Source organism: Lampetra fluviatilis, unplaced genomic scaffold, assembly GCF_964198595.1.
Source record: "Lampetra fluviatilis unplaced genomic scaffold, kcLamFluv1.1 SCAFFOLD_629, whole genome shotgun sequence".
NCBI classification, from domain to species: Eukaryota; Metazoa; Chordata; class Hyperoartia; order Petromyzontiformes; family Petromyzontidae; genus Lampetra; species Lampetra fluviatilis.
In genome coordinates, this window is record NW_027620678.1 from 2,827 (window position 1) to 14,916 (window position 12,090).

The 12,090-nt window shown below is 57.9% G+C and overlaps 1 protein-coding gene across 1 annotated transcript; it reads left to right on the forward strand.

Annotated features, from left to right (window-relative positions):
• Positions 1–233: 233 nt before the first annotated feature.
• LOC144954246 (uncharacterized) lies at positions 234–11,872 on the forward strand (the record flags this gene model as incomplete). The annotated part of the gene is made up of 4 exons (XM_078884784.1): positions 234–459; positions 3,891–4,938; positions 6,918–7,039; positions 11,492–11,872. Coding segments are annotated over 4 exons (1,548 nt in total), but the record flags the coding sequence as incomplete, so codon positions are not given.
• Positions 11,873–12,090: the final 218 nt, after the last annotated feature.

The following is a 12,090-nucleotide window of genomic DNA, read 5'->3' on the forward strand; positions in this document are numbered from 1 at the left end:
GGTGGGTGAGTGGGTGGGTGGGTGGGTGAGTGGGTGGGTGGGTGAGTGGGTGAGTGGGTTGGTGGGTGGGTTGGTGGGTGGGTGGGTGGGTGGGTGAGTGGGTGGGTGGGTGGGTGGGTGGGTGAGTGGGTGGGTGGGTGGGTGGGTGAGTGGGTGGGTGGGTGGGTGGATGGGTGAGTGGGTGGGTGGGTGGGTGAGTGGGTGGGTGGGGTGATGATGGTGGTGATGGTGGTTATGGTGGTGGTGAATGTGATGTTGTTGATGATGATGATGGTGATGATGGTGATGATGATGGTCATGGTGGTGATGATGATGATGATGTTGGTGATGATGATGTTGATGTTGTTGATGGTGGTGATGGTGGTGATGGTGCTAGGGGCACGGAGGAGCTTCTGGGAGTGAGGGGTGGAGTTCACATCATCAACTCCACCCTGGGGAAAGCTCTTGGTGGAGCTGCTGGTACCACCACACTCACCACTACTCACCACTACACTCACCCCTACACTCACCACCACTACACTCACCCCTACACTCACCACTACACTCACCACCACACTCACCACTACACTCACCACCACTACACTCACCCCTACACTCACCACTACACTCACCCCTACACTCACCACCACTACACTCACCACCACTACACTCACCCCTACACTCACCACTACACTCACCACTACACTCACCACTACACTCACCCCTACACTCACCACTACACTCACCACCACTACACTCACCCCTACACTCACCACCACTACACTCACCCCTACACTCACCACCACTACACTCACCACTACTCACCACTACACTCACCACCACACTCACCACCACACTCACCACTACACTCACCACCACACTCACCACCACACTCACCACCACACTCACCACCACACTCACCACCACACTCACCACCACACTCACCACCACTCTCACCACAACACTCACCACCACACTCACCACCCCACTCGCCACCACACTCGCCACCACACTCGCCACCACACTCGCCACCACACTCGCCACCACACTCGCCACCACACTCGCCACCACACTCGCCACCACACTCGCCACCACACTCGCCACCACACTCGCCACCACACTCGCCACCACACTCGCCACCACACTCGCCACCACACTCGCCACCACACTCGCCACCACACTCGCCACCACACTCACCACCACACTCACCACCACACTCACCACCACACTCACCACCACTCACCACCACACTCACCACCACACTCACCACCGCACTCACCACCGCACTCACCACCGCACTCGCCACCGCACTCGCCACCGCACTCGCCACCGCACTCGCCACCGCACTCGCCACCGCACTCGCCACCGCACTCGCCACCGCACTCGCCACCGCACTCACCACCGCACTCGCCACACTCACCACCACACTCACCACCGCACTCGCCACCGCACTCGCCACCGCACTCACCACCGCACTCACCACCACATTCACCACCACATTCACCACCACACTCACCACTACACTCACCACCACTACACTCACCACTACTCACCACTACACTCACCACTACACTCACCACTGCACTCGCCACCACATTCACCACTGCACTCACCACCACACTCACCACCACACTCACCACCGCACTCACCACTACACTCACCACTACACTCACCACTACACTCACCACACTCACCACCACACTCACCACCACACTCACCACTACACTCACCACTACACTCACCACTACACTCACCACCACACTCACCACTACACTCACCACCACACTCACCACCACACTCACCACTACACTCACCACCACACTCACCACTATTCACCACTACTCACCACACTCACCACTGTGTGTGTATCTGTGTGTGTGTGTGTGTGTCACTGTGTTTGTATCTGTGTGTGTGTGTCTGTTTGTGTGTCTGTGTGTCTGTGTGTGTGTCACTGTGTGTGTGTGTGTGTGTCTGTGTGTATGTCTGTTTGTGTGTCTGTACCTGTGTGTGTGTGTGTGTCTGTGTGTGTGTCACTGTATGTGTGTGTGTGTGTGTCTGTGTGTGTCTGTGTGTGTCACTGTATGTGTGTGTGTGTCTGTGTCTCTGTGTGTGTGTCTCTGTGTGTGTGTGTCACTGTGTGTGTGTGTCTGTGTGTGTGTGTGTGTCACTGTCTGTCTGTGTGTGTGTGTCACTGTGTGTGTGTCACTGTGTGTGTGTGTCTGTGTGTGTCACTGTGTGTGTGTGTCACTGTGTGTGTGTGTGTCTGTATCTGTGTGTGTGTGTCACTGTGTCTGTGTGTGTGTGTCACTGTGTCTGTCACTGTGTGTGTGTGTCACTGTGTGTGTCACTGTCTGTGTGTGTCACTGTGTGTGTGTGTCACTGTGTGTGTGTGTGTCACTGTGTCTGTGTGTGTCACTGTGTCACTGTGTGTGTGTGTGTCACTGTGTGTGTGTGTGTCACTGTGTGTGTGTGTGTGTCACTGTGTGTGTGTCACTGTGTGTGTGTCACTGTGTCACTGTGTGTGTGTGTCACTGTGTGTGTGTGTGTCACTGTGTCTGTGTGTGTGTGTGTGTCACTGTGTGTGTACCTGTGTCACTGTGTGTGTGTCACTGTGTGTGTGTCACTGTGTGTGTGTCACTGTGTGTGTGTGTCACTGTCTGTCTGTGTGTGTGTGTGTGTCACTGTGTGTGTGTCACTGTGTGTGTGTGTGTGTCACTGTGTCTGTGTCACTGTGTGTGTGTCACTGTGTGTGTGTGTCACTGTGTCTGTGTGTGTGTGTGTGTGTGTCACTGTGTGTGTGTACCTGTGTCACTGTGTGTGTGTGTCACTGTGTCTGTGTGTGTGTGTCACTGTGTGTGTGTCACTGTGTCTGTGTGTGTGTGTCACTGTGTGTGTGTCACTGTGTGTCACTGTGTCACTGTGTGTGTGTGTGTACCTGTGTCACTGTGTCACTGTGTGTGTGTGTCACTGTGTGTGTGTCACTGTGTGTGTGTCACTGTGTGTGTGTGTGTGTCTGTATCTGTGTGTGTGTGTCACTGTGTGTGTGTGTGTGTCTGTGTCTCTGTATGTATCTGTATGTACCTGTGTGTGTACAGGAGGCTACACTACAGGCCCAAGATCTCTCATCGCCCTGCTCCGCCAGCGCTCCCGCCCCTACCTCTTCTCCAACTCGTGTGTGTCTGTGTCACTGTGTGTGTCTCTGTGTCTCACTGTGTGTGTGTCTCACTGTGTGTGTCTGTGTCACTGTGTGTCTCACTGTGTGTGTCTGTGTCACTGTGTCTCACTGTGTGTGTGTGTGTCACTGTGTGTGTGTCACTGTGTGTGTCTCACTGTGTGTGTGTGTGTCACTGTGTGTGTGTGTCACTGTGTGTGTACAGGAGGCTACACTACAGGCCCCAAATCTCTCATCTCCCTGCTCCGCCAGCGCTCCCGCCCCTACCTCTTGTCCAACTCGTGTGTGTCTGTGTCTCTGTGTCTCTGTGTCTCTGTGTCACTGTGTGTGTCTCTGTGTCACTGTGTGTGTCTCACTGTGTGTGTCTGTGTCACTGTGTGTGTCACTGTGTGTGTCACTGTGTGTGTGTGTCACTGTGTGTGTCACTGTGTGTGTGTGTCACTGTGTGTGTGTGTCACTGTGTGTGTCATTGTGTCACTGTGTGTGTGTGTCACTGTGTGTGTGTGTCACTGTGTGTGTCACTGTGTGTCACTGTGTGTGTGTCACTGTGTGTGTGTGTCACTGTGTGTGTGTGTCTGTTTGTGTGTGTGTCACTGTGTGTCACTGTGTGTGTTTGTCTGTGTGTGTGTCTCTGTGTCACTGTGTGTGTGTCACTGTGTGTGTGTCACTGTGTGTGTGTCACTGTGTGTGTGTGTCACTGTGTGTGTGTGTCACTGTGTGTGTGTCTCTGTGTGTACAGGAGGCTACACTACAGGCCCCAAGTCTCTCATCTCCCTGCTCCGCCAGCGCTCCCGCCCCTACCTCTTGTCCAACTCGTGTGTGTCTGTGTCTCTGTGTCTCTGTGTCACTGTGTCACTGTGTGTGTCTCACTGTGTGTGTCTGTGTCACTGTGTGTGTCACTGTGTCTCACTGTGTGTGTGTGTCACTGTGTGTCACTGTGTGTGTTTGTCTGTGTGTGTGTCTCTGTCACTGTGTGTGTGTCACTGTGTGTCACTGTGTGTGTGTGTGTCACTGTGTGTGTGTGTCTGTGTGTGTGTCACTGTGTGTGTTTGTCTGTGTGTGTGTCTCTGTGTCACTGTGTGTGTGTCACTGTGTGTGTGTCACTGTGTGTGTGTGTCACTGTGTGTGTGTGTCACTGTGTGTGTGTCTCTGTGTGTACAGGAGGCTACACTACAGGCCCCAAGTCTCTCATCTCCCTGCTCCGCCAGCGCTCCCGCCCCTACCTCTTGTCCAACTCGTGTGTGTCTGTGTCTCTGTGTCTCTGTGTCACTGTGTCACTGTGTGTGTCTCACTGTGTGTGTCTGTGTCACTGTGTGTGTCACTGTGTCTCACTGTGTGTGTGTGTGTCTGTGTGTGTGTCACTGTGTGTCACTGTGTGTTTGTCTGTGTGTGTGTCTCTGTCACTGTGTGTGTGTCACTGTGTGTCACTGTGTGTGTGTGTCACTGTGTGTGTGTGTCTGTGTGTGTGTCACTGTGTGTGTTTGTCTGTGTGTGTGTCTCTGTGTCACTGTGTGTGTGTCACTGTGTGTGTGTGTCACTGTGTGTGTGTGTCACTGTGTGTGTGTGTCACTGTGTGTGTGTGTCACTGTGTGTGTGTGTCACTGTGTGTGTACAGGAGGCTACACTACAGGCCCCAAGTCTCTCATCTCCCTGCTCCGCCAGCGCTCCCGCCCCTACCTCTTCTCCAACTCGCTGCCTCCGCCCGTCGTGGCGGCCGCCTCAGCCGCCTTGAACATCCTGCTCAGAGACTCTGAGCTGTGTAGCACCCTGAGGGGCAACACCACGTGGTGAGATCATCACTCACTCACTCACTCAGTCACTCAGCCACTCACTCAGTCAGCCACTCACACACTCACTCAGCCACTCAGTCAGCCACTCACACACTCACTCAGCCACTCACTCAGCCACTCACCCATTCACTCAGCCACTCACTCACTCACTCAGCCACTCACTCACTCAGCCACTCACTCACTCACTCAGCCACTCACTCACTCACTCAGCCACCCACCCACCCACTCACTCACCCACCCACCCACTCACTCACCCACCCACCCACTCATTCACCCACTCACTCACCCACCCACCCACTCACCCACTCACTCACTCACTCACCCACCCACCCACTCACCCACTCACTCACCCACCCACCCACCCACTCACTCACCCACTCACTCACCCACCCACACGCGTGTTTTAGACTATTTGGCCTATCAGTTGTGATAGCCACGTCGCTTCTGAAAAAATTAACCCGTAAAAACAAAGTTTTTCACTATAAATCCTTTATATGCGTGGCGGCTAGAGTCCTCTCGTCCTCTGGCTTGAGATGGCTGCCACCTATGGGTCAGATGATTGCCTGCCACCATTAAGCAATTGGTCATTAAATATCATTTTTTTTCCCTAAAAAGTGTAAAATTTAGGAAAACATTTTCACGAAAATAAATTGTCACGCACAACGAGTCTGTGTGCAAAACGTCAGCTCGATTGGATCACGGGAAGTGGGTTAAAAAACGACCGAAAGATTTGCACGGTCGTAAGCAAGCAAGCAAGCGAACTTAATATAAAGGATTTTAAAAGAGCTACGTAAAAAATAACACTTGCCCCTACAGTCTGTTAAGGCTACACGGGGGATCTTTGTCTGTGTGCGTGCTGTGTGTAGTGCACACAGACACTGCTGCTGCTACTAACAGCACTTGCCCCTACAGCCCTGCCAGAGGCTACCTGGGGCAGCTTTGTCTGTGTGTGGTGTGTGCAGTACATAGACACTGCTGCTACTAACAGCACTTGCCCCTACACTCTGTTAAGGCTACACGGGGGATCTTTGTCTGTGCATGGTGTGTGTAGTACAGACACTGCTGCTACTAACAGCACTTGCCCCTACAGCCCTGCTAGAGGCTACCTGGGGCAGCTTTGTCTGTGTGTGGTGTGTGTAGTACATAGACACTGCTGCTGCTACTAACAGCACTTGCCCCTACAGCCCTGCTGGAGGCTACCTGGGGCAGCTTTGTCTGTGTGTGGTGTGTGCAGTACATAGACACTGCTACTGCTGCTACTAACAGCACTTGCCCTACAGCCCTGCCAGAGGCTACCTGGGGCAGCTTTGTCTGTGTGTGGTGTGTGCAGTACATAGACACTGCTGCTGCTGCTACTAACAGCACTTGCCCCTACACTCTGTTAAGGCTACACGGGGGATCTTTGTCTGTGCATGGTGTGTGTAGTACAGACACTGCTGCTGCTACTAACAGCACTTGCCCCTACAGCCCTGCCAGAGGCTACCTGGGGGATCTTTGTCTGTGTGTGGTGTGTGTAGTACACAGACACTGCTCGCTACTAACAGCACTTGCCCCTACACTCTGTCGAGGCTACACGGGGGATCTTTGTCTGTGTGCGTGCTGTGTGTAGTGCACACAGACACTGCTGCTGCTGCGAACAGCACTTGCCCCTACAGCCCTGCTAGAGGCTACACGGGGCAGCTTTGTCTGTGTGCGTGCTGTGTGTAGTACATAGACACTGCTGCTGCTACTAACAGCACTTGCCCCTACACTCTGTCGAGGCTACCTGGGGGATCTTTGCCTGCGTGTGTGCTGTGTGTAGTGCACACCGACACTGCTGCTGCTACTAACAGCACTTGCCCCTACAGCCCTGCCAGAGGCTACCTGGGGTAGCTGTGTCTGTGTGTAGTACACACAGACACTGCTGCTGCTCGCTAGCTAACAGCACTTGCCCCTACACTCTGTCGAGGCTACACGGGGGATCTTTGCCTGTGCAGGTTCCGCGCCGAGATGCGCGCGGCCGGCTTCACTGTGAGCGGAGCGGTGCACCCCATCTGCCCCGTCGCGCTGGGCGACGCGCGGCTGGCGTCCGTCATGGCCGACGACATCCTTCGTCAAGGTGGGGGCCCACCCACTCACCTGGGCTGGCTGGCTTCGCCCCGGGGCTGGGTTTTGCCCCGGGGCTGGGTTTTGCCCCGGGGCTGGGTTTTGCCCCGGGGCTGGGTTTTGCCCCGGGGCTGGGTTTTGCCCCGGGGCTGGGTTTTGCCCCGGGGCTGGGTTTTGCCCCGGGGCTGGGTTCACCTGGCTGGGTTCATCTGCCTGGGTTTGCCCCGAGGCTGGGTTTTGCCCCGGGGCTGGGTTTTGCCCCGGGGCTGGGTTTTGCCCCGGGGCTGGGTTTTGCCCCGGGGCTGGGTTTTGCCCCGGGGCTGGGTTTTGCCCCGGGGCTGGGTTTTGCCCCGGGGCTGGGTTTTGCCCCGGGGCTGGGTTTTGCCCCGGGGCTGGGTTCACCTGGCTGGTTTCACCTGGCTGGGTTTGCCCCGGGGCTGGGTTTGCCTGGGCTGGGTTCACCTGGCTGGTTTCACCTGGCTGGGTTTGCCCGGGCTGGGTTTGCCCGGGCTGGGTTCACCTGGCTGGGTTTGCCCCGGGGCTGGGTTTGCCTGGGCTGGGTTCACCTGGCTGGTTTCACCTGGCTGGGTTTGCCCGGGCTGGGTTTGCCCGGGCTGGGTTTGCCCGGGCTGGGTTTGCCCGGGCTGGGTTCACCTGGCTAGGTTTGCCCGGGCTGGGTTTGCCCGGGCTGGGTTCACCTGGCGGGGTTCACCTGGCTGGGTTTGCCCGGGCTGGGTTTGCCCCGGGGCTGGGTTTGCCCGGGCTGGGTTCACCTGGCTGGGTTCACCTGGCTGGGTTTGCCCAGGCTGGGTTTGCCCGGGCTGGGTTTGCCCTGGCTGGGTTCACCTGGCTGGGTTCACCTGGCTGGGTTCACCTGGCTGGGTTCACCTGGCTGGGTTTGCCCGGGCTGGGTTTGCCCGGGCTGGGTTCACCTGGCTGGGTTTGCTCGGGCTGGGTTTGCCTGGGCTGGGTTCACCTGGCTGGGTTCACCTGGCTGGGTTTGCCCGGGCTGGGTTTGCCCGGGCTGGGTTTGCCCGGGCTGGATTTGCCCGGGCTGGGTTTGCCCGGGCTGGGTTTACCTGGCTGGGTTCACCTGGCTGGGTTTACCCGGGCTGGGTTTGCCCGGGCTGGGTTCACCTGGCTGGGTTCACCTGGCTGGGTTTGCCCGGGCTGGGTTTGCCCCGGGGCTGGGTTTGCCCAGGCTGGGTTTGCCCGGGCTGGGTTTGCCCGGGCTGGGTTCACCTGGCTGGGTTCACCTGGCTGGGTTTGCCCAGGCTGGGTTTGCCCGGGCTGGGTTTGCCCGGGCTGGGTTCACCTGGCTGGGTTCACCTGGCTGGGTTCACCTGGCTGGGTTTGCCCGGGCTGGGTTTGCCCGGGCTGGGTTCACCTGGCTGGGTTTGCCCGGGCTGAGTTCACCTGGCTGGGTTTGCCCGGGCTGGGTTTGCCCGGGCTGGGTTTGCCCGGGCTGGGTTTGCCCGGGCTGGGTTCACCTGGCTGGTGTCACCTGGCTGGGTTTGCCCGGGCTGGGTTTGCCTGGGCTGGGTTCACCTGGCTGGTTTCACCCGGGCTGGGTTTGCCCGGGCTGGGTTTGCCCGGGCTGGGTTTGCCCGGGCTGGGTTCACCTGGCTGGGTTTGCCTGGGCTGGGTTTGCCCCGGGGCTGGGTTTGCCCGGGCTGGGTTCACCTGGCTGGGTTCACCTGGCTGGGTTCACCTGGCTGGGTTTGCCCGGGCTGGGTTTGCCCGGGCTGGGTTCACCTGGCTGGTTTCACCCGGGCTGGGTTTGCCCGGGCTGGGTTTGCCCGGGCTGGGTTTGCCCGGGCTGGGTTCACCTGGCTGGGTTTGCCCGGGCTGGGTTTGCCCGGGCTGGGTTTGCCCGGGCTGGGTTCACCTGGCTGGGTTTGCCCAGGCTGGGTTTGCCCGGGCTGGGTTCACCTGGCTGGGTTTGCCCAGGCTGGGTTTGCCCGGGCTGGGTTCACCTGGCTGGGTTCACCTGGCTGGGTTCACCTGGCTGGGTTTGCCCGGGCTGGGTTCACCTGGCTGGGTTTGCCCGGGCTGGGTTTGCCCGGGCTGGGTTTGCCCGGGCTGGGTTCACCTGGCTGGGTTTGCCCGGGCTGGGTTTGCCCGGGCTGGGTTCACCTGGCTGGGTTTGCCCGGGCTGGGTTTGCCCGGGCTGGGTTCACCTGGCTGGGTTTGCCCAGGCTGGGTTTGCCCGGGCTGGGTTCACCTGGCTGGGTTGCCCAGGCTGGGTTTGCCCGGGCTGGGTTCACCTGGCTGGGTTTGCCCGGGCTGGGTTCACCTGGCTGGGTTCACCTGGCTGGGTTTGCCCGGGCTGGGTTTGCCCGGGCTGGGTTTGCCCGGGCTGGGTTCACCTGGCTGGGTTTGCCCGGGCTGGGTTAGCAAATTTGCTGCAGCGTTTCGCTGCAGCAAATTTGGGGGAGGGACAGAGGTTGCAATCGGTTACCCGATGCCCGCGCCCTACCCGATGCCCGCGCCCTACCCGATGCCCGCGCCCTACCCGATGCCCGCGCCCTACCCGATGCCCGCGCCCTACCCGATGCCCGCGCCCTACCCGATGCCCGCGCCCTACCCGATGCCCGCGCCCTACCCGATGCCCGCGCCCTACCCGATGCCCGCGCCCTACCCGATGCCCGCGCCCTACCCGATGCCCGCGCCCTACCCGATGCCCGCGCCCTACCCGATGCCCGCGCCCTACCCGATGCCCGCGCCCTACCCGATGCCCGCGCCCTACCCGATGCCCGCGCCCTACCCGATGCCCGCGCCCTACCCGATGCCCGCGCCCTACCCGATGCCCGCGCCCTACCCGATGCCCGCGCCCTACCCGATGCCCGCGCCCTACCCGATGCCCGCGCCCTACCCGATGCCCGGCCGGGTACGGGTATCGGGTACCCGATTGCAACCCTGGTGCGGTGTACCTGTGTGTGTGTGTACCTGTGTGTGTGTACCTGTGTGTACCTGTGTGTGTGTGTGTACCTGTGTGTTCATGTACCTGTGTGTGTGTGTGTGTATCTGTGTTCATGTACCTGTGTGTGTGTGTGTGTGTACCTGTGTGTGTACCTGTGTGTATCTGTGTGTGTGTGTACCTGTGTGTGTACCTGTGTGTTCATGTACCTGTGTGTGCGTGTGTGTGTACCTGTGTTCATGTACCTGTGTGTGTGTACCTGTGTTCATGTACCTGTGTGTGTGTACCTGTGTTCGTGTACCTGTGTGTGTGTACCTGTGTTCATGTACCTGTGTGTGTGTGTGTGTGTACCTGTGTGTGTACCTGTGTGTGTGTACCTGTGTGTTCATGTACCTGTGTGTGTGTACCTGTGTGTTCATGTACCTGTGTGTGTGTACCTGTGTTCATGTACCTGTGTGTGTGTACCTGTGTTCATGTACCTGTGTGTGTGTACCTGTGTTCATGTACCTGTGTGTGTGTGTGTGTACCTGTGTGTGTACCTGTGTGTTCATGTACCTGTGTGTGTGTACCTGTGTGTGTACCTGTGTGTTCATGTACCTGTGTGTGTACCTGTGTGTTCATGTACCTGTGTGTGTACCTGTGTGTGTGTGCATCTGTGTGTTTGTATGTTTATGTACCTGTGTGTGTGTGTGTGTGTACCTGTGTGTACCTGTGTGTGTGTTCATGTACCTGTGTGTGTACCTGTGTGTGTGTACCTGTGTTCATGTACCTGTGTGTGTGTGTACCTGTGTGTACCTGTGTGTTCATGTACCTGTGTGTTCATGTACCTGTGTGTGTGTGTGTACCTGTGTGTGTCTGTACCTGTGTGTGTGTGTGTACCTGTGTGTACCTGTGTGTTCATGTACCTGTGTGTTCATGTACCTGTGTGTGTCTGTACCTGTGTGTGTGTGTACCTGTGTGTACCTGTGTGTTCATGTACCTGTGTGTGTGTGTACCTGTGTGTGCATGTACCTGTGTGTGTACCTGTGCGTGTACCTGTGTGTGTGTGTACCTGTGCGTGTACCTGTGTGTGCGTGTACCTGTGTGTGTACCTGTGCGTGTACCTGTGTGTGTGTGTACCTGTGTGTGTGTATCTGTGTTCATGTACCTGTGTGTGTGTATTTCTGTGTGTACCTGTGTTCATGTACCTGTGTGTGTGTACCTGTGTTCATGTACCTGTGTGTGTGTGTGTGTACCTGTGTGTACCTGTGTGTACCTGTGTGTACCTGTGTTCATGTACCTGTGTGTGTGTGTGTGTGTACCTGTGTGTGTACCTGTGTGTGTACCTGTGTGTGTGTATCTATGTTCATGTACCTGTGTGTGTACCTGTGTTCATGTACCTGTGTGTGTACCTGTGTGTTCATGTACCTGTGTGTGTACCTGTGCGTGTACCTGTGTTCATGTACCTGTGTGTGTGTACCTGTGTGTGCGTGTACCTGTGTGTGCGTGTACCTGTGTTCATGTACCTGTGTGTGTGTACCTGTGTGTACCTGTGTGTGCGTGCAGGTATCTACGTGGTTGGTTTCAGCTACCCGGTGGTGCCCAAGGGCAAGGCCAGGATCCGGGTGCAGATCTCCGCAGCACACTCGCAGCAGCAACTCCAGCGCTGCGTGGAGGCATTCGTGTCCGCAGGACGCAGACACGGAGTGCTGGCCTGAGAGACACGGGGAGAGACACGGGGAGAGAGACGCGGAGAGAGAGAGACACGGGGAGGGACACGGGGAGAGAGACGCGGGGAGAGACGCGGGGAGAGAGACACGGGGAGAGAGACGGGGGGAGAGACACGCGGGGAGAGAGACGCGGGGAGAGAGACGCGGGGAGAGAGACGCGGGGAGAGAGACGCGGGGAGAGAGACGCGGGGAGAGAGACGCGGGGAGAGAGACGCGGGGAGAGAGACGCGGGGAGAGAGACGCGGGGAGAGAGACGCGGGGAGAGAGACGCGGGGAGAGAGACGCGGGGAGAGAGACGCGGGGAGAGAGACGCGGGGAGAGAGACGCGGGGAGAGAGACGCGGGGAGAGAGACGCGGGGAGAGAGACGCGGGGAGAGAGAGACACACACGGGGGGAGACACGGGGAGAGAGACGCGGGGAAAGACACACGGGGAG